The 26252-nt window shown below is 32.8% G+C and overlaps 1 protein-coding gene across 2 annotated transcripts; it reads right to left on the bottom strand.

The window, feature by feature from the left end:
- Positions 1–1138: 1138 nt before the first annotated feature.
- On the bottom strand, positions 1139–25221 carry LOC105282789 (sodium-independent sulfate anion transporter). Of its 2 annotated transcripts, none has more exons than XM_026974908.1 (11): positions 24906–25221; positions 8077–8240; positions 5820–6073; positions 5461–5662; positions 5072–5292; positions 4517–4688; positions 3873–4040; positions 3570–3731; positions 3267–3407; positions 3043–3188; positions 1139–2761 (listed from the first exon to the last, which is right to left on the bottom strand). In XM_026974908.1, the coding sequence occupies exons 1-11, from the start codon at positions 24929–24931 to the stop codon at positions 2405–2407; spliced, it is 2013 nt and encodes a 670-aa protein (XP_026830709.1). In that variant the 5' UTR covers positions 24932–25221; the 3' UTR covers positions 1139–2404. The 2 variants fall into 2 exon arrangements, with proteins under 2 accessions (XP_026830709.1, XP_026830710.1); XM_026974909.1 differs by lacking the exon at positions 24906–25221 and adding an exon at positions 15115–15574.
- Positions 25222–26252: the final 1031 nt, after the last annotated feature.

Below are 26252 nucleotides of genomic sequence, written 5' to 3'. Positions count from 1 at the left end.
ATATTTAAATACATGCGTTTTTGAGCAAAAAAACCCTCAAAACTAAATCACACCCCTAATATCATCGGAAAAATGCAACTTCCGAAACAGCATTTTCGACATGCGTTGCTTTTGTTTTTTAATCAAAAGAAAACTGCGGCTGACGGTTATAGAATTCTTGTGGAGACTTATGGTGATTCTGCCCCATCAATTAAGACGTGTGAATACTGGTTTAGACGCTTTAAGAGTGGTGATACTGATGTGAAGGACAAAGAACGCTCGGGACAACCAAGAAAGCTTGAAAATGCAGATTTGCAAGCATTATTGCACGCAAATCCAACACGATCCACTTCAGAACTTGCCAGAGCATTAAATGTTGATCGTACAACAGTTACGAAACATTTACATGAAATGGGAAAAATTCAGAAAGAAGGGAAATTGGTTCGACATGAATTATCGGAAAGTGCCATTGCGAACCATTTCGTTGATCGCCAGGCAAAAAAAAGAAGAGTCTTTTGTCTCGGATTGTTACTGGGGATGAAAAGTGGATCTATTTTGATAATCCGAAACGCAGAAAATCATGGGTGGATCCAGGCGAACCATCAACATCCACTCCGAGACGCAATATTGACGGTTCAAAAGTAATGCTCTGTATTTGGTGGGATAGTGTACTATGAGCTGTTAAATCCGCACGAGACTGTCACGGCTGATCGTTATCGACACCAATTGCACAAGTTGAAGCAAGCATTGGACCAAGAACGACCACCAATTGCGAGTAAACGACGGAAAGTGATTCTTCTTCGTGACAAGGCTCGACCTCACGTTGCGTTATCAGTGAAACAAACACTATTAGAGCTTGAATGGGAAGTCTTACCGCCCCCCCGTATTCTCCGGACATTGCACCATGCGATTATTATTTGTTCCGGTGGATGCAACACGCTTTAGAGGATACACACTTTGATAATTTGGAAGAAGTGCGAAAATTCGTCGACGAATGGACCAACTGAAAAGAAGAGTGATTTTATCGTGGTGGAATCCATCTCTTGCCAGAAAGATGGGAAAAAGGTATAGAAAACGAAGGAAAATATTTTGCTTAAGGTATTCATTCATTATCATATTAAAATACATGTGTTTTTGAGCAAAAAAAAACCTCAAAACTAAATCACACCCCTAATATAATTATAGATATAAAAAATTGCTACAAATTTAATAAGCAAGTAAGTACATTTTTCACTTATTTACATAAATCTATTGAGTAATAAATGTTCCTTCGACAACGCCAATTGAGAGGCGTTATTGAGTAGTTAAGTAACTAATCATAAGACTATAAACTTGTTTTATATAGCATAATTACATATAGCTATTGCACAGATAGTATTTTTGTACAGAGTTCTTACTATCGGCAGTGCTTCGCAGAAGCAACACATTATTTTATCATTTTTTAATAAAGAAGATGTATTGTTTGTTAGAAAGATGTATAAATTTGCGCTTTATTAATTACCATTACTTAATTAATTAATTACCATTATATTATCGCATTGTCTAAAACTTATTTTATTTAGTTCGTATAAAATTAATTGTAAGTTACTTTCACATTATTATTACACTTATTATAGTTATGATAATAACATAAAATGAATTAATTATTATTATTATTTTTCTTATGATAATTGTATTAATTTCATTGTAGTATTATATAGTATTTTTCTTTGAAAAATCTTTTTTAAATCATACGGAGATATAATAGAAAAGTTTAACTTCTCTATGTATTATTCAGTTGTATTATCTACAGCGAAACCTGCATGAACTTTACTTCCATTGAAAGATGATCTCCCGATTGATCATCTCTGCTAGATATTGTACCTAAAATTATCACAGTATATTCGAACTTACTATATTTATACAGATGTCTCAAGAACACAGCGTTATTCTGCATAAAGCAATAAGTGCATAAAAATGTACAATGATATTTCAATCATACAATCTCTTTCGCGCTACAATTTTAAATAACTTATGGCTCTTATATACGAATAATTATATATTAAAGATCGATGTGAGAAAATATATTATACTAATGTCTTCTCCTTCTCTCTCTCTCTCTCTCACTGCGAAATTAAATAAATACTCAGATGAAACATAAGTGTCTACTGGGATGAGACATCATGAACATAAAAGAATATGTTCTAGTTTTCCGGATACTTCCAGATGTTTTTGAAATTTTTCTATTATCCTATCATATGAATAGGATATTTTCAAACAGTTTCAACAATAGTTTACTAATTCTCTCCAACTATCATTTTCGTATCTCCCACGAATGTAGTAAGCAGCTGTTGCCATTTCAACTAACAGTCTTGAGGAACGTTTCAGAAGGGTGTGAACGCACTCTTCATAATTAAGAACGATTTGGACTTTCGCGGCTGCGCTTCTATTTAATCTGTTTCATGTAGCCTCTTTCCTTCAATAGATCATCCAAAGCTTCTTGCGTATAATAGACAACAAAGTCTGTCGGTTCAACGCCTTCGAAGACAGCGTACACTGACGGTTTCAGATTGTAAAAGAAGAGCGGTTGACCTCTCATGGCGAAGTCCTTCGTCAGGGTCTCGATGACCATGGCAGCCGTGAAATCTGCGCCGTAGATGTGCGAACAATCGATTACCACAGGCGTCGCGGCGCTTTTGACACGTTGACTGTACTTGGTCACTAAGTTGCGCACGTAGTCTACTGATGGGAAGATCAAGCATCGATCCGGGGTCAGCATCAGATATTCAATACCGTGACTAGTCTGTCGAGAAGAAAGAAGAATAGGGATGAATGATTTGACCAAACTGATTATGATGATAAATTGAAAAACTCAAATTAATTGAAAATTGAAAAATTCAAAGCTAAAAATTTCATATCTTCCGCGTTTAGAAAATAAATGCTAGTTTCGTAAAACAGAGAATATTTATAATTATTCTATAATTGTGTAATATATCTTATTTTTTATCATCTATTTTAATATATATATTTTTTTCTATTATATTATTATAATTTATTTATAACGATTTATAAGTTAATAATTACCGTGAGTTTCTCCACGGTTATTTTTGGTCTGGCAGCGTGATACAAGATAAAGAGGATATTTATTCCGACCCCGCATAAAATACCGATCTCTAATTTCAGCACCAGACACGCAATAAACGTGCCCAATCCCGGGATAAGATCTGATTCTGAAGCACGAAGAAATAATTCATTTGTGATATATTACAACGTCATGGTTTTCACATTCTTGAAAAATGTGCTCTTACTTTTCGTCCTCCACATCGGTTTCACCACCTTGACTTCGACCATGAAGATGACCGCGGCTATAATGATCGCCGCTAAAGTGGCGCGTGGAATAAAACTGAAATATGGGGTAAGGAACAGCAATGCTAAAATCACCAACACACCTGAAAATGAAGAAATAAAAATTCAAAACATGTAGATATTAAAAAAACTTTCTATAACATTTATTCATGACCTCTTTCAAATTTTGTCTTTATATCCCAATCACGTAAAAGGCAAGAGTAAGTATAATAATTAATTTACAAAAGTGAACAAGCGAAATTTACCAGTGTAGATGCCGCCTAACGGCGTCCTGACGCCGGAAGCATTGTTTACTGCACTCCTACTAAGAGATCCTGTGCCTGGGAAAGCTTGCACGAAGGAATTGCCAATATTTGACATACCAATTGCTATCAGCTCCTGCGTAGCATCGACAGACTTCCCGTTGGCTGGAACAAAATACAAACGTGATATTAATAAAACATTGTTTGATATGTTAGAAATTTTCTAAATAAAAGTCGTTAACTTATTGTTATTTAATAAATAAGAAGAAATATTCGTCGATTTTCCAGTAAAATGCGTGTGCTTACCGAAAGCTTTGCAAATTGCTATGTCCTCCATCAGAGAGATGAGTGGTATGACCAGGATACCACTGCCCAAATTACCGACCATGTCGAAAAACGTAACTGTCGTATTGTCACTTGCGGTATATGAAAACGGTGGAAGCTGCACAGCAGGCATACCTCCCGGTATGTAGCCTGTGAAAATAAAAAATTTAATATGAAATACATGATAAGATATATTAATATATACCCACATAACATTTTGCAAGTATTTTGCTAAGAATTTGCTCAGAAATGTTGCAAACAAAATGGCAACAAGGTGAGTCCTCATTTGTTTCACTATTGGTAGCAAAGAAACACGAAACAGCAACTTTACAGCACCTTTGGGGCAACAGTTGCGGTGAAAAATATATAATTTTGGCATTATGTCAACAAAAGTGTGGCAAAAGTTAATTTCTGTCATTATTATAGCAACATGACAGCAATAATTGCCAGCAAATAGATTACACTACTTTGCTTTAGCAAAAAATGTTATCTGGGTATGTAATATTAATGTATATTTATATAATGTATAAAATATAGTGTATAAAAATTATATTATTACTATTAAAAAACGCAAAGTATTAAGAAATAATTTTATTGCAAGAAATTAGATCATCTGTTTTACATACCAATCAGCCTGACAGGCGAATTTTCATGGAAGCTCCAGCCCAGTAAGCCACAAAGTACCACTAAAAGTGCATTTCGCGAAGTGCCAATTAACCAGATGAATTTATTCACAACACGATGTTTTGTTGTGTGAAATTCCTCCTCTTTGGGACCGATTTTGCATGAAGCTAACAACTGTAATCCAAATGTATCGTATTACGATAAGAGCATTAAAGTGCATTCCAACATCGCAAATCCCCATTATGATTAAAAAGAATAATATATTACAATGTTGTAACCATACATACATTTAAATACATTAATACATTATATATAAATACATAAATACATAAATACATTATATATAAATTGATGCAAAGATTAGTTACGATTTATTTGATTTTTAAAAATGATATATTTAGCTGCATTAAAAAATTAATTAATATTATAAATATTATTCGACATTAATATTTTATACATATAAAATCTAAATGAACTAAAATTTAATATGAAGCATTTTAATAAAGTATATAATAACGTGTTTAATATAACTATCGTAATAATGATCAGATAATTACCCTCAGTAGTAACAATAATGCAATGCAGGATGCTCCAAGAGCAGCGTCCCAGGTCGAAGTTTCGTGTATCAGATCAGCGATGCTCTGCCACATTTCAATAAATTGTGACCCTTTTGCAGAGATTCCGAGGATGTCTTTGATTTGCGACGTAACGATTATCAAAGCCACTGCTGATGTGAAACCGGAACTTACCGGCCCGGATACGAAATCTATCAGGAATCCTGAAACAAGGAAAGTTTTACTTGAAACATTTATTAATGAAACAATTTTAATATTACGTAAAATATGATACACAGACTTTGTAGTCTGTATTTTATGCTTTTTATTTTTATTATTTATTTATTATATATAATTAAACTAATTTGATTAAATTATCAAAGTTGGCTTACCGAGGCCGAATATGCCCATTATTAATTCTACAATTCCGACTATGAAACACAATAGGATCGCATGCTCCACCGGAGATTCCAAATGAGATACCGTTTGGTAAGTCAACAGAGATATTATGGCAGTGGGTCCCATAGGTATATCTTTGCAAGATCCAAAAATTATGTAGATGAAACAACCTAAGAAGCTACCATATAGACCGTACTGAAACACAAATGGAAATGAACATGCGAGATATTTCATAAGATAACAATCATTATTAAATTTCCTCTTCAAAACAATCAAAGAAATACTTCACCCTTACTATGTAATCATTTCTAATTTTTATTAAGTAAACTATATAAATATATCTTTCAAGTACCTGTGCTGGTAAACCGGCAACATTTGAATATGCCAGCGACTGAGGAATGACAGTAAGGCCCACGGTAATTCCAGCCACTAAATCTCCGAGTGCATCCTGCCCATTGTACCTTGGCAGCCAGCTCAAGACCGGCAGCCTCTTGTAAAGGGTTTTCTTCGTACATATGGCCCTGGCACGCCGCCTCGTGTATTGCAACATCGACTTTAGAAGACTTTCTTTCTGTTTGGCCTCATCATCACCAGGCTCTTCGATCACTGTTGACACAGCGAACAATAATATAATACACGTATGTAATAATAATAAAAGTAAGGAAGATAGCAAAATTCACGTTCTATGTTCATCTTCCTCGATAATGCATTATTGGTAATATATCTGATACTTAATACTGATAAGATTAAAAACTTTGTGCTTATTTATAAATTATTAAATACGCGATATGTAATAACTTATTTTGTATATAACGCAACATTATACAATTGTATAAAAATAATAATGACAGCAGTCATCATTATAGTTATATTATAGTTAAAACGTGCGTTATTATTATTTTTTATCTATTAATTCATTTCAGTCAATTAATTTGTGCGTGTTCTCCATGCGCATTTAATTAAAAAACATCTTTTTCTTGAATAACTAGTACAACACAGGCGCGCGCTATTTTATTTTTCAATGTTAATAATGTTTTCGAATAATAATATCTTATATCTATTATTTATTATATGCACAATTATCACACTCTACCAAATTGTTAACCTCCACGCGAAGGCATTTAACACGGCTTTTTTAAGAGTGGATTTGGCATATTGCCTAGAGTTCTCGATGATTTAAAATTCGTTAAAACAATAGATGAAAAAGTTCTAGCCATTAAAATTTTTTTCTTTTCCGAGGAGTTCCGTGCTATTTATATTGTTATTTGGCATATTGCCTAGAGTTCTCGATGATTTAAAATTCGTTAAAACAATAAATGAAAAAGTTCTAGTCATTAAAATTTTTTTCTTTTCCGAGGAGTTCCGTGCTATTTATATTGTTATTTGGCATATTGCCTAGAGTTCTCGATGATTTAAAATTCGTTAAATCAAAAAATGAAAAAGTTCTAGCCATTAAAATTTTTTTCTTTTTCCGAGGAGTTCCGTGCTACTTATATTATTTGGCATATTGCCTAGAGTTCTCGATGATTTACAATTCGTTAAAACAATAAATGAAAAAGTTCTGGCCATTAAAATTTTTTTCTTTTTCCGAGGAGTTCTGGGATATTTATATTGTTACCAGTACAACACAGGCGCGCGCTATGCGCGTGCTATTGTATTTTTCAATATTAATAATGTTTTCGAATAATAATATTCATCTATTATTTATTATATGCACAATTATCACACTCTACCAAATTGTTATCCTCCACGCGAAGACAGCCGCGCGATGGTATTCTAAACTGAACATAACGCACAACACGAATCGAGATAACCAATCAGCGTCACGGAAAAGAGGCAACAATGATTTCGATTTGATTTAACACGGCTTTTTTAAGAGTGGATTATTGAATTATATCAAAAACATTTGAGCTTCCTTTGAATAATAATTTTTCGATTCAGTTTTAAAATAGATAAAAATGATTGGCCTCTCTTGCAGCTGCTCAAACTTTATCGCGACTCGGAACTTCATACGTATTTTCAAAACGGAGATTCATATTTGTCATATCGCTGTCATATCATTTGCAGTCCGTCACATTAAGCCATAAATAATCCGCATCCGTGAAAATGTCACGTGCCACGCAGATGACAAGGACAGAATGTTCACATGTGATACGAACAGTGCAACAGTTAAATTTATTATCTCTCTGAATAAAGGTATGAAGAAGAAAAGAAAAAATTCCACATGATTTCACGTGCTGAGAGGTGTCTCTAAAGTGTGCGTCTGCTCTTTTGAAGGCCGATTTCGCGTTTGTTGTGTCAAGGAAGGCGAACCACTTTGGTGGAATAAAATTGTTAACGACGTGCCATAATAGACACGTTGCCGTAATTTCGCATTTGTTGTTACGGAATATCCATCGCACCGGAAATTTTGACAAAAACTTTTTAATACATCTTTTTTTTCATGTTTGTGACAGGCAAGATGTTCGACGTACATGATAGTATTATGCATCTCTGTAGCATTATTGAGGAAGGAAGCAAATTAATTTATATTTAACTTTTAGTTTACAATTAGTTAAAACATGATTCCGTCGAAACATTTGCGCGTTGCGTTATTGTTTAAAACTTACGGATAAAATCTGACGAGCCCTGTATCTCTCGGTTTCCGTGTGAACCATGAAGAGAGTGATACGAATGAATGAGGTCTATATTGTTGGTGGAACCGCTTAAACCGTGATTTACGTAGCCTTCTAAGCCTGGTCGATCGTCTATCGAACCATTACCGGTCTTCATTCTGAAAACATAAAAACCATTTTTAATTAAAAAAGTACAAAGTTCAATTGTAGCGACTGAGCAAAATTCATTTTGATTTTTTAAAATTGATAGAACCTAAATAATCCTTTAAAAATAGAAAAACAATTGAGATGTGCTATTGTTTAACATGTAAGCACAAAATAAAATAAGAAATAATTTATTATATGTATATATCTTGAATATAATTTCTAATTTTCTTCGACAGTTAATCTTAAATTGACACATCGTAAATGTAATTCTAATAATTTTTTCTTAAAAAGGAAAAACATTTCTGAAATGAAAACTATCGTTGACATTAATTTATACTAATTGTAACATGTGACAACGTGATTGCGGCGCTTCGATCATTATTTGAGACGATTGGATATAATAATCCCGAATGGAAGACACATGACAAGTCTATTAAACTTGGCCGTGAACCACGTATTAATTGCAGTCAAGGCAATGCTACTGTAACAAAAGAACTTCTTTAACTCTTCTCCTATAGAGATAATACATTCTAAACTATTAGTATATCGTGACCAGGATGAATCATCCTGAATCACTATGATCTCAGCGCCATTCATGAAAATTTTCCCTCAACATTCAATAGAGCAAGTTCTATCTAGTTCAATCTAGAACAACAACTGCGAAAATATTTGTTAAGCAAATCAGTATAGTCACTTTTGTTCAAATAAAAAATATCAAACTCAATGAATCACACAATTAACGCAATTATTAAATATTTAGATATTTTATGCAACAAAGTTTTTTTCTAGTATGGAGTTATTGATACTCTTCTATTAATAGCTCGCTTAAGGGGGGAGCCTGCTTTAGAACGCTGAAAATAAGGTATATTTTACGAATTGTTTTTGGAGAAACTATACAGCGGATCATTATAAAACTTTGATGCATTTATTAGTACATGTTTAAAGATAAAAAACATTATTTTTTATTTGAATATATCGCTTGTAGAGGTCGTCCTGGAGAAATCTTAGTGCAGCCGCGTCGCCGGCATTGCAAATTGGTGAGCATTCTCCTGCCTCCAAATTTCGTCTAAACTGAAAAATTGAAATATGTTCTCGTTATTTATGAATTCCCATCGTCGATGAACCAAAGAGAGAAGAAAAAAGTTGAAAAGTACCAAAATGGTGGAGCTTAGAACACAAAAGTACGATTTTTAGGCAAAGTTTTTGAACTTTTTCATGCAAAAATAATTGTTTAACTTAATGTTTTTATGAATATTAAAGGTTCATCGACGATGGGAATTCATAAATAACGAGAAAATATTTCAATTTTTCAGTTTGGATGAAATTTGGAGGCAGGAGAATGCTCGCCAATTTACAATGCCGGCTGCACTAAGATGCCTCCAGGACGACCTCTACGGGCGATATATTCAAATGCAAAAATAATTTTTTTGTCTTTAAACATGTACTAATAAATGCATCAAAGTTTTATGCATTTATTAGTACATGTTTGAAGATAAAAAAAATTATTTTTTGATTTGAATATATCGCTTGCAGAGGTCGTCCTGGAGAAATCTTAATGCAGCCGCGTCGCCGGCATTGCAAATTGGTGAGCATTCTCCTGCCTCCGAATTTCGTCCAAACTGAAAAATTGAAATACGTTCTCGTTATTTATGAATTCCCATCGTCGATGAACCAAAGAGAGAAGAAAAAAGTTGAAAAGTGCCAAAATGGTGGAGCTTAGAACACAAAAGTACGATTTTTAGGCAAAGTTGTTGAACTTTTTCATGCAAAAATAATTGTTTAACTTAATGTTTTTATGAATATTAAAGGTTCATCGACGATGGGAATTCATAAATAACGAGAAAATATTTCAATTTTTCAGTTTGGATGAAATTTGGAGGCAGGAGAATGCTCGCCAATTTACAATGCCGGCTGCACTAAGATGCCTCCAGGACGACCTCTACAGGCGATATATTCAAATAAAAAATAATGTTTTTTATCTTTAAACATGTACTAATAAATGCATCAAAGTTTTATGTATTTATTAGTACATGTTTGAAGATAAAAAAAATTATTTTTTGATTTGAATATATCGCTTGCAGAGGTCGTCCTGGAGAAATCTTAGTGCAGCCGCGTCGCCGGCATTGCAAATTGGTGAGCATTCTCCTGCCTCCGAATTTCGTCCAAACTGAAAAATTGAAATACGTTCTCGTTATTTATGAATTCCCATCGTCGATGAACCAAAGAGAGAAGAAAAAAGTTGAAAAGTACCAAAATGGTGGAGCTTAGAACACAAAAGTACGATTTTTAGGCAAAGTTGTTGAACTTTTTCATGCAAAAATAATTGTTTAACTTAATGTTTTTATGAATATTAAAGGTTCATCGACGATGGGAATTCATAAATAACGAGAAAATATTTCAATTTTTCAGTTTGGATGAAATTTGGAGGCAGGAGAATGCTCGCCAATTTACAATGCCGGCTGCACTAAGATGCCTCCAGGACGACCTCTACGGGCGATATATTCAAATGCAAAAATAATTTTTTTGTCTTTAAACATGTACTAATAAATGCATCAAAGTTTTATGCATTTATTAGTACATGTTTGAAGATAAAAAAATTATTTTTTGATTTGAATATATCGCTTGCAGAGGTCGTCCTGGAGAAATCTTAGTGCAGCCGCGTCGCCGGCATTGCAAATTGGTGAGCATTCTCCTGCCTCCGAATTTCGTCCAAACTGAAAAATTGAAATACGTTCTCGTTATTTATGAATTCCCATCGTCGATGAACCAAAGAGAGAAGAAAAAAGTTGAAAAGTGCCAAAATGGTGGAGCTTAGAACACAAAAGTACTATTTTTAGGCAAAGTTTTTGAACTTTTTCATGCAAAAATAATTGTTTAACTTAATGTTTTTATGAATATTAAAGGTTCATCGACGATGGGAATTCATAAATAACGAGAAAATATTTCAATTTTTCAGTTTGGATGAAATTTGGAGGCAGGAGAATGCTCACCAATTTACAATGCCTCCAGGACGACCTCTACAGGCGATATATTCAAATAAAAAATAATGTTTTTTATCTTTAAACATGTACTAATAAATGCATCAAAGTTTTATAATGATCCGCTGTATAGTTTCTCCAAAAGAATTCGTAAAATTATACCTTATTTTCAACGTTCTAAAGCAGGCTCCTCCCTTAAAGCGAGTGCAACTCCTGATACACATCGATTTGTTACGTGAACGTAGAGAGTCATGCTGGTACTCCTATTTTATGTAAAACGTGCAGTTTCATGACGACTGATTAAAATTCGATTATATCTTGTATTGAACACAGATCAATATCGCCTTGCGGCTAAAGCTTCGTATCTACCTGCGGAGCAGCCATAAATTGTGTCTGCTTTATTAAAAATTAACTGAAACTTTTACACGATTGTTTCAGGAATAAAATTACCATTCCATTCGCGTTTATTGAATTTCAAGAGATATCTATAGCCCACATACACAGATCTCCCGAAAATAGTAAAACATCTACATAGTTCGTTTACAGCATCCTATTATTATTTCGGCATGAACTTTATATTTCTATTTTTTAAGGATTTTATTTCAGTTTTTATTAGGGTTTCCACTGTGTTAGTTTTTATTCTCATCTGATTTCGGTAACAAAATTTCTAAGAATGTGTAATATGCACGTGACGGCTTGCAAGATAATCTTTGTGGATTTTCACTTGAGATACGCTCTAATATTAAAGCTGTTCGTAAACGAATATAACACACGAGCACAACTTTGCATTAATCATTGCAATTATATGGACAACCGCAACAAATATAATCAGTCAATTAATCTTATCTTCCTTAATGCGCTTTCTTGCGCAGAAACTGTTCGTTTGTCCCGAAATTGATGACACCAGATGGATTAACGTCTTTATCTTCATTTTCACAAACCAATGGTATTTATTTGGTTTCATTTAATTAATTTACATAATTTAATTGCAGCTTTTTTTAAGAACAATCTTATTTTATGTGCATTATAATATGTATCGTCTTTTATATTTGCTGGATTATTTTTAATCCAGCAAATAATAATATGTTTAACATATGGTAATATAAAATATACGTATTGTATATTATATAATTGGCATACGTGCAAAAAGTACAATATGTCAACGGAAACAGCCACGTTTAATCTTCGATCATAATAGAGCTATCGTAATTCATCGTTAGTAGTCGCAATTACTACAAGTGGACTCGATTGAATGGCGTCATTCTATCTGATTGTTTCACTCTTATCGACATTTGCTTACAAAAGCTACATTTTCCAAAACAAGAAACATTTTCATGATTGTGTAACTTTTCTTCGCTAAACATACCGATTGCGAATTGAGTCTAGTCTTGCTTATCATTATCCGGTACAATTGGCAAGGGATTGTGAGGAAAGCGACATATTTCCTGAAATATTGTAAATATTGAACAATTTACCAGATAATCTGGCAATTTTCTTGCTAATCTGTAGACATAGCTTGCCTCAGATTTATGACTCATCCGCCAACGAACATTTATTCACACACGTCGCTTTAGTATTGTAAATGTCAGCGAGTGTAAAACGAAGTATAGTAAAATATTGGCAAACACTAATTGTCTATAGTGCATTTTTTAAATGTAGACAACTGTTTCGCAATTTATGCAATAAAAATGATTTGTAAACTGCAATTTGCTGACTATTGAGATTACAACGACTCTTAGCATTTACACAGTTTCTCACTATTCTTAAAATTTATAATTGATTTATTTCTCACTTTTCAAGAAATAAATTAATTCTTTGCGCTTTGATCATTTTGAAACATGTTAAAGTCAATATAATTTCGAGATTAAATAGTCTTCAAAAATCGATAAAATTTGTAAGAAATTATCCTTGAATGTAGAATTTTTTATCATTTACATATAGCACTGCGGAATATGTAATAATCATAAAATCACCGTACTTGCGTGCACTCACATGTAATTCAAAGATGATTAATGACTAAGCGTAGCTGATCAGAGCCAACAAAAAAGGAAACATGTCACGCCAATACTAGCTTTCCTTATGTTAATAGTCCGTTTGTTCTACTTTGTGTCACGTGTGCGTAATTGCTTAAAAGTGATTATTAAGAGAAAAACAAGAGCATTAAAACAAGAGGATTGAGATAAAAATTCTTTCTTATCTATCTACAACCGCAGAAAAAAATAGTAATTATGTAACATGTTGAAAAACGATTGTTGGAAAAATTACATCTCTACTTAAAATAGAAGTGGTTTTCCCCGTTTTATATTAACTTAATTAAGAGATCGTGCAATATTTTAACTTGTTTGAAACGAGACGTAGAAAACTCCTATTTTAATGACACCTAAATTATTTTCGTGTCTCTCTGAAATGTTATTCGATCTTATTTAGTTGCGATAATCTGAATAGATTATGTTATCAAAAATATATCAATAAATATTATAACATATTGAGGCACGTCGCGACAATCCAACACGCTAATTCCTCGCATAGATTGCGAATCACGTGTTGAGGTACGTTTCATAAACGTGGATCAATTGATATGCCTTCGTGAATGTATATCTGCACGGTTCTTGTTGCATTAACAGGCATTAACTAAGGCGGCTCGTTTACAAGAGAAAAGATCACCAATTGGTAAACGCGTGATACAAAACGTGCCAAGTCGCTTATCGCTTTGATGACAGTCTCTTCAGTCAAGGTCTATCGCAGTCTATGTGAATTGGAATAATTATGCAAGGCAGGAAAAGGTAGACAAACGATAAATAGATGGATCACTTTCAAATTACGCACGAAAAATCGATGAAAGATTAGTCATTATCGTGTCCGACACGCGGCTTTTCAGAATTCCTCTCGGACGAGAACTAATCCCGAGAAATCGCGATCTTCAATGAAGATTGCCTATCGCAAAGATAGCCTACACCGTTAAAAATTGTGCGTCCATATGTTAAAATTTTCTTGCGTTGCCATGTTTTGATTACTACTTCAGTGTAAAATTAACATACAACTGATATGTTATTATTTTTATAACAATTTTATATGTTACATTAATGTTAACTTCATAACTTAACATTTTGTGTATGTCTCTTAGAAATGGAATATTATTTCAAATGCTTTTAACACAATAATTTTAAACAATCAACATGTCACAAAGTCAGTTTAACATTCTAAAAGAAGTTAAAGTAAATCTTCAAATAATCATGAACTTTGACATATAAAATAATCAAATTTACTAACATTAAATGTTTCTATCAAAAATAATTTAAGTTGAAACAATTACTATCATGTGTTAATATAACATAAAAAGTAAATGTTCATATTGTATGAACGAAAATGTTCTATCAACTTTTCTGATGCGTTATTGTAACTTCTCTTCCATGTAGTTTTCAATTACTTTGTATGTTATTTTTACATCACACTTAAAGTTACAATAACAAACATAAATGTAAAGTATTATGTTAATTACTTAACATTTCTAGTTTGTCAAGAAGTAACATATGACGAATGAGTTACTTTAACTTAAAATTTAGAGTGCACTTTCTGGGACATGCAAAAAATGTTAAAATTAACATTTTATTTTTTACTGTGTATCGTAAATAAATAAATAAAGAAATTCATAGCGAAGAAATTCACGCAAAAATAAACAATGTTCATATTCGGGAAATTTCTCAGTTGTAAACTTGATTTAAGTTTTAAAATTTCAGTCATCAAGATATTGTTGGATTCATGATATAAGATAGATCAGGCTACATTAAAGTCAGTATTATTACGAGTAATAAATCATTACTCTGTGTTACTATGTAAATTCAGAATTACTTTTTAAATCTAAAGTAAATTCTGAAAATGAATAAAGAATTGTAGCAAATTCACTCACTTAGAGTCTACTCGGTATTCCACCTGAAGGGAAAACCCGTTTGCTTAATCGTCAAGGAATCTGTTCGCGACAAGGGGAGTCGCAGGAGGCCGCAGCGCGTTAGCTTCTTTCCTCGAAGAATTCGAATCCCGCGTTCAGCTGCGAGGATATTGATCCCTGCTACCGTGAGACATCGCGCGAGCGAAGCTTCGCCGAAACGTCGATTACCGGAAAAGAGCAGTCTTCAGCAAAGGAAGTTCGGTGAGTCACGGCGAAACCTCTTGCGCTTCCGGTCTCTCCTCGAGCCGACGTCCGGTCTCCAGCCGAGCTCCAGCCACTAACTGCGTTCGCTCGGAAGAAGCGTTGCGGAAAACGCGGAAGTGCAGAAGACGCTTCCGGGACACGATGCGTGTACGGTATTTCGGAGCGGTTTTCCCGACGCGATCGCAAAACTGAGATCGCGGCGACGTGCGGTCGGCCATTTAAACGCTTCGCCGTTCGCGACCGGGGCGAACTCCCTCTCTCCTCGACGACCTCAGCCTCCCCCGCGATGACGTCGCAGGAGAAGAAACTAATCGTCACGTGCAACTCGATTCCGGCTTTGAGTTCGCCGCCGAGGATTCCGATTCGATCGCTGATCGCGCGCACTGGTAGCGCGGCGTGATACGCGTGTCATCAACAATAATCTAGCATATAAATTGTGTCGCACTCGCGTGTGACAAAACTTTTCATGGGCCCCTTCTGGCGAATGTCGTCTCTTGAGATCCTTCGTCGTTCAGGTAACTCATGATGGTTAACAATGGGGTGGATTGAATAAATACAGAGAAACATATATATGTACGATAAAATAATGAATTTAAAAATAATTAATTATTCAGTAATAAATAATAATAATACGTTCGGTTAATACATATATTCTAGGTGCTTACTTAGATAATCGCGAGAGAAATATTGTATTTTGCGATAAGACTGGATTCCGGCTGAATTCCAGATCGTTACGGATCTTGAAGCTATAGTTACTACGAGTTCTAATTTCCACTTATTGATAAAATGTAATCTGTACACTCGAATGTGAATTAAATTTTTATGAAACATTAATGACGGCTTATCTTTTACATTTTCCCCGTTTCCAGAAAACAGTATCGCTTTCGTGATAAATCGCGATTGACATTTTGGAATGCTAGGTTTCTGTGAGTTGTTGACTATCACGAAGAGAGCGTGCTTGGAGAGCAATAAAAAGACCGATATCATTTATTATACTGCAAATTTATACAAATTGAAATCTTTTATATCTGTTACATGCCTTATCTCTCTTCATTAATTAAATTATCTACTCTTTAATTAAATAATTTTTAAATATTAAAGTTTCATTTATAAACTAAACATTTGAATATGCATTAGAGAAGCAGATAACACTTATAAAATTGCACAAAGTAATATTCAAATCTCCTATTTTCCCGATTCTGCGAGCTTATATTCTCATATCTGCATTAGTTGATGATAACAATATTGAGGCAATATCGCACATCGTTCTTCTATCGTTAAGTAGTGAATTAAACAATAAATTGTGTTTGCAGACGAGAAAATGTTTGCTAAGAAATCCTTCACGGAGCCACGAGAAGCACGAAGATTCCCTATATATTTTTAATTATTCCCAGAGATAATTATTTAACATTTTAATTGGATATTTCAAATAACTAATGGTATATATAATTATTATTGATTGAATTATTTCTTATTCCACTAATATTGCAGAAAGGCTATTTTTATTGGAAATAAATGTCAATACTTACAATTAGATAAAGTATTCTTGAGTACTGATATGCATCAGACTATGTAGTGAATACGAAAGATAACGATTTTTTTCATAGACATTTTGTACCGGAAGCTACATATCAATACGTAGATAAAGCATTCTTATCCGAGTATACATTTAGCCACACGGAGAAATTTATAGATGCGCAATTGTAAAGACAAGCCGAATACCAACGCTCGTATCGATATGTTTTCCGTATACGTGAGATGTATTGTCGCCATATCTGCAAGTAGCTCTCGATAAAGCTAGTTGATAATGTAAACGGATTGTCGAATGATATCGTAAAACGTGTGCACACATAAGCGTTTCGCGTTTCTCGCGACTCCGTGACGAATTATTTAAACAAACATATTTTCGTCTTGCTGGATCAAGTCTTTAATGACAAAGAGAAGTGAAGTGCAATTTTAATCGACTAATACAGGTATGAATATGTAAAGCATCACCGGTATCAGTAACTGTACAAACAGAGGACTTATCAGCGTTGTACAAAAAATTTCAGATAAACTAATTGCACAATTATTGCATTGTTTAGCAATTTTTTCGCTATACGCCCATAATTAAGACGAATTTATAAAATAGCTAATTTCAATTTTATGAACTTTATCTTGAATAAAAGCACTTATTAATGTTACTTGTAATAATATTTTATGTATTTTCAGATATATTTTTCTAAAATTTTAATTTTAAAGTTAATATGCACTTCTGTGCAATCGGATATCCTAAATATTCCAGTTTAGACTTTCTGATGTAATACGTTTCGATGACGTATCGTTTTAGTAAACTGATTAAATTCCATTAGCACTTTCTGTATTCCTAATCAACCACTCGTTACAATAAATATTGATACTGCGCTCGTAAATCATCGTTAATGATTGCCAGTTCCGGGTGATTAACGTTTGTCAAATGTACAGATACTTAATATTTGAATGTTGATATGCAATTAAAATATCATTTATAATTTTATTTGATGATTCGCAGGCTTGTAAGGTTGTATTAAAAGTAACATCATTGTGAGTTCTCAACGTCTGTCTGTGTCTGTGACACAAATCGCACGAAGATTCTCTTGCCGATACAAATGGATGATATTAGTTTTCCGCATTCCTATCACTTATTTGAGAGATGTTAAAAACCCTCTAATTCGCGAATTTTAACAAAGCAGAATTTGCCGAAAAGTTTCCTTTGAAAAATGCGTGAATGCATAGTGTAACAATATTTGCAATATTCTCTATTTTATATCTGCGTTTGAAGTTTCTAAGCTGTTTTTTCTTTGAGTAAATAATAGGCTGATTATAATAGTTATTATAATGAAACCTATAGAAAGACAGAATGTTAATTACTACAGTATGGAAATCTTCATACGTGAAAACTAACATATAATTGCAAAATGACAAGTGTTAAAAATATTGAGAACCTCTACGAATGAAGCACGAGCTTAATTTTATTAAGTATTTATATTGCATTATGCAATTATGTAAATATTTCGCAAATTTCGACGGCTGTAGGGAACAGACGTACCTTAATCGTATGCGCACCAGCAGTACACTTTCAAGGCAATCCCGTTGTTTTGCGGCATTTTAATCGGTCACGTGCTTTCAGTTGATCTACCAATCTGATAACACGCCAATGCCAGAAAGCTTTGCGGTTCAACAATAAATTCATATCGGATCGACCCATTTAGAAATATGTCAAATATTAAACAAATTTATATTGAACAAATTATTGAATGACACATATCGTCTTTTCCCTAGTTTTCTAATTAGGGAATGGAGTTTTGAAACACAAGGATATAAATATAAATAGAGGCGAATCCCCTATTATGAGATATGCTCCTAATATGAGATAATGGGGTTTCTGCTAAACTATTGAGCACCATCTGTTAGTTCCACCATGATCTTATTACTCTTGGTGTAAAATGTATTTAGTGAAAATTTCATTGTTCGTTATTGCGTTTAGCCTTTGCAAGAAAAGGTTTGTGAATTGTGAACATGACAAAGGAACTTGAGGTAAGTCTTTAAACCTTGTTTATTATATAATAAAGAAATGGTTGGCAATAAATTCAGTATGCAATGATAGAGTAGAATCGTAGTAACAGGAAAATACGCGATTTGTTGAATTGCTTAATTGTAGAGGTTAGATTTCATGATCGCGGAACCGCTGGGCGCGTGGCTCGTATAATGAGACATTCAGGGTACTCTTAATATGAGATCATTATTGCTCGAATATGAGGATTATGTAGTGTAATAAAAAGAAAGAAAATACTACTTAAGGCTAAAGCAAAGTTAATACGAATTTATATTACGGATTTTTGTGTATTTAATTTTTATAGAATCTGACTATGGAGATTAGAGGAACGAGGAAGCGTCGACAGTGGAATCGTGAAGATTTGGCGAAGGCTGTGGCAGCAGTATTTTTATAAAACTATCTAATAAAGTTTTTTAATTGCAATACTGATGTATTTTGCACTTTTAACACCGATTTCTCGAGGTATCTTATATTAGGAGCACACTTTCTCGATCCTGCGTAAAGCTCTTTTTTCAAATTTTTTTAATTTTCGGAAAAAATAATATTTATATTAGATTTTTCATTTGACCAACCTAAAGCTTATTAAATTCTCTTCAAGATAACGTATTAAATTTTTAAATTCTGCCTATAGATTTCTTTACATTCGGCAAAATCGATATGGTATCTCATAATCGGGGACTTTCCTCTATAAATATAAATAAAATGAGATGAGATAAATTCACGTTGAAATTTTGCAGCAGTTTCATATTAATGTATAACGCAATATAAAATAATGTTTAATAAAGAATTTAAAAATTTAGAAATGTCTGATTTGAAATGGTGAAAACATTATTTTTTATTGCAACTTTTTGATTTTAAGTTTTTGTAAGTAAGATTGAAATCAAAATTTTGTTCAAGTAAAATTCTTTGATTCTGCGTTTCTTATAGTCGAGTATATAAAAGATTTATGTTGTTTCGTAAATGAATTTTATAATACTTAATTTTAAGATATATTCTTTTTAGAATTTGGAATACATTTTTGTGTAATATATTCCTCAATATCATTCCTATATCATCTACAAATTCTTAGACTACTTTAAAAACAATTATGGATCTGAATAATCGATCATTCTATGACGCATTCTGTATTATTAAGTATAAGAAAACTGACGTAATATGTAAGCGAAAGCACGTGCCCCGAATTTCGCGCACAAACATGATTAAGCCAGTCATCTGAGAAAGCAGTATATATCAAGCAAACAACGTAATGCGCTTCCTTTAAGAAATAGACATTTTGCATCATAATCGTCGAGGGATCATATTGTTGATGAATTAAACAATGATATTATACCTAAGCTCCTACAAAGCTCGATGTTCTCGAAAACGGATACTTGCTCATGTCATGATTATTTTTGCCGCAAAATTTTTCTTCGGTGACATTAATCTGATAAACTCACATTTATTAATTAAAATAAAATCAAATTTCTATCACATTATAGAGAACTCTGTTAAAATTAGCATTCTACGCACAGCTTTTCGTGGCAGTGTACATGGTTTAATATGATTTATCGTAGAAAAAAGAAGACATATATTTGATAATTATATTTTGAATTCGCTGTATCAATTTTTGTGATATCATCTCGTTTTCACATGCATCAGCAATAATGTGTGACCATAACGTTGCCCAATATGACTGAAATAACGCGTAAATAACGTCATCCATCTATCGGCAAGAATTTCTAATATAAAATAAAATGATCAAAAGTTTGCACGGTATGTATATTATGTTGCGCATGTGTGCGTAAACTTGACGATTAATTTTCTAATCAGTTTAAACTTGAATTTTGCACAGTTGATTATTTCATAGTTTAAAAGTTATATATTTATTAACGTAGTCATCCATTTATAATGATTAGAATACAGATGTCAGTTGTGCTAAATGGGAAATAAGGAATTCCCGAGAAAAAATCCTGTACATCTTGCGTCAGCATTCAAAAAACCCACGTTAGCAAAGAACAATTGTTGAATTTTATTATTGGTGTAGCACGGGAAATAATTTTGTTTCAAAGTGATGTACTTGTTAATTTTATCTATAAGACAGTTGTTCTTGATAATTAAAAATAATATGTATTTATATATTTATTTCTCTTTTTCTCTCTATTTTTTTCTCCCATTGTATTAATTATGCCTTAAGATTTAACTACCATATACATAAAAATTTCGTTAAAATAAGTATGAAATAAAAGATATTAGTAATATCCTGTCAACATTTTTAACAATAATATATACGTGCACGTTATTTCTCGTGGAATATTACTCTCTTTAGCGGAAATGTATTCTTTCCACATATTCAATTTGTGATCATTTTCAAGCAAAAACATCGTCGCACGAATAACTTTCCATTAATATATTTGACATATAACAGCCCGTTACTCAGTTTCGTTTCTGCAAAAAGCTAGTTTAGAGATCATATACAGGGTGGCCCATTTTAATTTATACAGTCGATTTTTTAAAAAACTAAAAGAGATACGAAAAAATGTTTCAGACAGACATGTCACGATTTCGAGGGGGACATAAGATGATACCATTGGTTTGACCTTGAATAGTCGTTTGAAGGTCACGCGAAGATCACCTTCAATTTCTTAAATTGAAACCCCAACTTTTTATTGCAGATTCTTATTCTCCATCGAAAAGTAAGTAACTTTTGTCTGAGACATTTTTCCGAAAAATGTCATCTTATGTCCTTAAAATGTCCTCAAAACTCATCTTGAAGATCATTTTAAGGACATAAGATGACATTTTTCGGAAAAATGTTTCAGACAAAAGTTGCATGTTTTCTCGCGTAGAATCCGAATCCATAATAAAAAATACCATGTCTCATTAAAAAAAAATTTCAGAATTCTAACTTCCGGTCTGAAATTTTTTTTTAATGAGACATGGTATTTTTTATTATGGATTCGGATTCTACGCGAGAAAACATGCAACTTTTGTCTGAAACATTTTTCCGAAAAATGTCATCTTATGTTCTTAAAATGATCTTCAAGATGAGTTTTGAGGACATTTTAAGGACATAAGATGACATTTTTCGGAAAAATGTTTCAGACAAAAGTTACTTTTCGATGGAGAATAAGAATCTGCAATAAAAAATTGGGGTTTCAATTTAAGAAATTGAAGGTGATCTTCGCGTGACCTTCAAACGACTATTCAAGATCAAACCAATAGTATCATCTTATGTCCCCCTCGAAATCGTGACATGTCTGTCTGAAACATTTTTTCGTATCTCTTTTAGTTTTTTAAAAAATCGACTGTATAAATTAAAATGGGCCACCCTGTATATCTTTTATATCTCTCCTAGACGAAACTACAACGTAGTGCGGTTAAGCGTCAATACTTTTGATAGATTTACAACATCAGCATTATGATGCCGTTGGTCGCCTTATGATGACGTCTATTAGCGATTCATGTGATGTGTTCGAACGTCAGTAATTTACAGCACAAAGTCCCATAACAGCCAATTATCGTAACAGATACAGAGAACAAAATGTTTTCCATAAAATATTAATTGTTCTTTTCGTTTTATGAATAAAGCAATAAATGAAGAAATAAAAGAAGATAGCAGGTCACACAAATGCTGTACAAAAAACACCGTTAAAATATGTGTATAGTGATACCGCATATCAGCATATATATATATTGTTTGCAAAGTCCCCTGCAGCATCGTTATGTACTTTTGCGTTAAGAACGCACATAGTGTAATGCCAAAAATAATATCTTCTAAGAAAAAGAAAAGAAGGACGTTTGTTCATGTCGCTCTGTTAAATCACCGCTGGATAAGATTACATTCTTAATTGCCCTAAGAGCTGTCGAATTCTATCAAGAGCGATGACATTTATCGTGTATCATTTCTACAGATAAATGATAACCGATAATGTTAAGATGATCGATGAAAGCAATACAAGAAAGTGGTACAATCAAATATCTTGTACAATAATATGGTTTTTCGAAAATTAATCAACTAGCTTCTCTCATACAGAAAATAAAATACAGTAATAAAAGTGTAATTACTCGTAATATAATACGCACAGTTCGGCGATTAAATAAATGTATTATTTTACGATTATTTTACTTAAAAGGCGCTACTATGATAATAATAATAATGATTTTATCTTATTCAATATGCGTCTTTTAGTATCGATAAGAAATGGCGTGCTTGATTAAAATGATTCCTGAAGACTGTCAAGCAATTCCATACATTTCCAAGGGCTTCGATATTTTCTCAATTTTAGGAAGCCGGACACAATATGGAGGGTGAACAAATATCCTATTTTAGATCATAAAAACGAGATTGCTAAAAACTGCAAAGAAGGCTTGTAAAACCTCTTTACAAACCATATCGAAATATGATCAAAGTTTGTTTATGCTATACAGGGTGTTTCCTAAGTAAGTAGATAAACTTAAGGAGGATATTCCTTGGCTTATTTTAAGAAGAAAAGGTCATATAAACATATGTCCTAAACTGCTTTGTTTTCCAAAAAAAGTACATCACTGTTTTCATTCACTTTTCGGATAGCGTGCTTTTGCAGTACGAGTCAACAGCGGTGGGGATGGAGTGGGGATGGTCTCGCGGCGCCGCAAGTGAACACTCGTTTCAGACACTCCAGGTATTTTTGAGCGTGTACGTCAATCAATGGAAAGGAGAGTTGAGGCGTGTATCATGGCTGCAGGTGGACATTTTCAGCAGTTACTGTGATGTTATTATTTTTCTTTTTAGTTACTATTTTCTTTTTCGTTATAATTATTCTTTTTGGTTACTATTGTTTTTCATTTGTTTCATTTGCAATAACACAAACTGTTCTATAATAAACGAAAATTGAACGAAAACAGTGATGTACTTTTTTTTGGAAAACAAAGCAGTTTAGGACATATGTTTATATGACCTTTTCTTCTTAAAATAAGCCAAGGAATATCCTCTTTAAGTTTGTCTACTTACTTAGGAAACACCCTGTATGTATGTTAAACGAGATAAAATAATTCTTCTCATAATTATTATAATTTTATTAAAATAAACCTAGTAGTCATTTAATAGTTAGCATGTACACATATATATCCCAGGCAGCACACATTGGTTTCAAAACCGTTTCATAAACCTTTTGCCGTAACGTTTATTTAGGAGAAAAATGTCCAACGAAAAAACGTTTCTTTTTCGGCAAAAACACGTTTCAGAAACCATCAGAAAAATATTTATCATTCTATATATCAGTGCCTCAAAGATAGACAGAGTTAAATCACATTTTTGTAAAAAACTAGATTTTTATATTTTATGAATTACTCTCTAAATTTCGTGTAGTGGAATCTCACTCTTTTGAAATATCACTTCAAGTAATAGTGATCTCAAAAGTTTCAGAAGAAAAGAGTATTGGATCGGTTTTCCGGATGGTTATTTACAAGGTGATAACAAATGTTACTTGCGAGAACGTCACGTCTGGCCTGGCCATCTATCGGTCGCTTGGTGAATCAGAGGTGGGAATCACACACACTTGTGTTGATTTTTGTCTCTTGTTCCATAATCGAGTACATTGAAACGTATGATGTAAAAATAATGAATACTCGCAAAGTAAGTAGAAATTACTATTTTTTCTATATTAATTATATAATTTCAAATCAATTTAATAAAACACATTTTTCGTTTCTGTGGAAACGTGAAAAATACGTTTTTAAAATTTAGGTCTAAAAACGGTTTCTATTTAAACCGTTTCTTAAATGGTACTTTATGTTTCTTAGACATTAGATACGTCTAAGAAACATATATTGGGCTAACATGTGCTGCCTGGGATATGTATACAACAAAAGAGAACGATAGAAAAATATATCAGAAAAGTAAAAAAGATAATATACTTTACATAAAGCAATTTTGAGGAACTTGAGGAAATTTGATATTATTTTTAACCCAAGAGAATTAAAGAATCAATTTTTTCTGTGTATTTTTGTATCTTACCCAGGAGGAGGTAATGAATTTGCCATTTCTCTGAAAGTTTTGCTTTAGATGCTTCACCGTGAAAAAAATGGTACACAATAAGATGCACTTGAGTTACTCGCGGCTTCCATCGGACCTTCGATCAGCGCACAGGACGCTCACTTTATGAGCAGAGACGAAATACGTCCATCTTCTTGATCCGATATACCTCGATGACTGGTGTGTTTGTTTATATCTTAAATTATACCTATATCTTACTGACTCGTGCTCGTAACTATTTGATTTACATGCTTGATTTGATGTGACTATATCGAATACAGATACAAATAGTTCAACGCGGAAATAAATAAAAAGATAAAAAATATAGCTTTCCAAATAAGGTAAATAAGATAAGATTTAAGAAACATAAATGAAATATTTGAGTTATATATGTATGTGTATAATAAATTATAATATCCTGATTTTCCTAGGGAATTGTCATATTTATTTTATTTCAGATAAGATTTTTTCAGATTTGTTTGAATAGTTATAGTTCGTAGAAAAAGACTTTTATCATACACGAGAAATTCCATAAAGTCTCGAAAATACTTGGATTCTCAATTCCTACACGATTATCGTGTTTTCCTCTTTTCCTTCTCACAAAGCGGTTTTCCCGCGCTACGGTAAACTCGCTTTCAAAGCAAGTTAGCATCCCAAGTTAATTCCAATTGTGAAATACGTGTTCGTAGAAATCCCAATAGGAGTGGAGAATGGCAGTTCGATAGAAAATGCTTTCAACGGTAATGCAATGGCTTTCCCTAATTGTGTCACGATAAAAGCAATCTTTCCTCATACACTGACTAATCGTTGCTTTTAGAATATGGACGTCATAGATCGGATTGAGGAAATATCACATCACGTCTTCTCGGAATGGAATAAAAACAGAAACAAACACGAAAGTTCGATTTGATTAACATAAATTAGATGTGTGATTAATCAAGAACGAATTTATCATAAGTGAGACGATAAATGCAAAAATGTTCCTTACGGAATCGTAATAGAGAGGTACAACAATATTGCATTTGCAAGCATTAATCATTAACCATACATTTTAATTTAACGCAAATAAAATAAAGTAAAATCTAAAATTTAGAGATATATCGTTTTAATATATTTTATATGTATAATATATAAATTCTATTTACTTTTATCTAAATCTTAATTCTGAAAAAACAAAATATTAATGGATATAATTAATACAATTTTGAATTACCTTGAAAAAATCTTTAAAATTATTTAATAGTTTAAAAATCTTATGTAGATCAGTTTCAAATTTGATCCATTCTTCTTATTTTTATGTATTCTTAATTTGTTAAGTTAACGATAAAT

Source organism: Ooceraea biroi, chromosome 14 (genome assembly GCF_003672135.1).
Source record: "Ooceraea biroi isolate clonal line C1 chromosome 14, Obir_v5.4, whole genome shotgun sequence".
Classification (NCBI taxonomy): Eukaryota; Metazoa; Arthropoda; class Insecta; order Hymenoptera; family Formicidae; genus Ooceraea; species Ooceraea biroi.
Note: the sequence above shows the minus strand (reverse complement) of the source record. Positions and strands in the feature narration are given on the sequence as shown.

Bases quoted from the DNA above. Each gene is read 5' to 3' on its own strand.
- LOC105282789 (XM_026974908.1), bottom strand. From the start codon at position 24,931: ATGGCAAATTCATTACCTCCTCCTGG. The intron at 5,293-5,460 runs GTAAGCCAACTT...TCCTTGTTTCAG, and splicing joins AATGGGCATATTCGGCCTCG to GATTCCTGATAGATTTCGTA. The intron at 3,189-3,266 runs GTAAGAGCACAT...TTCGTGCTTCAG, and splicing joins ACCGATGTGGAGGACGAAAA to AATCAGATCTTATCCCGGGA.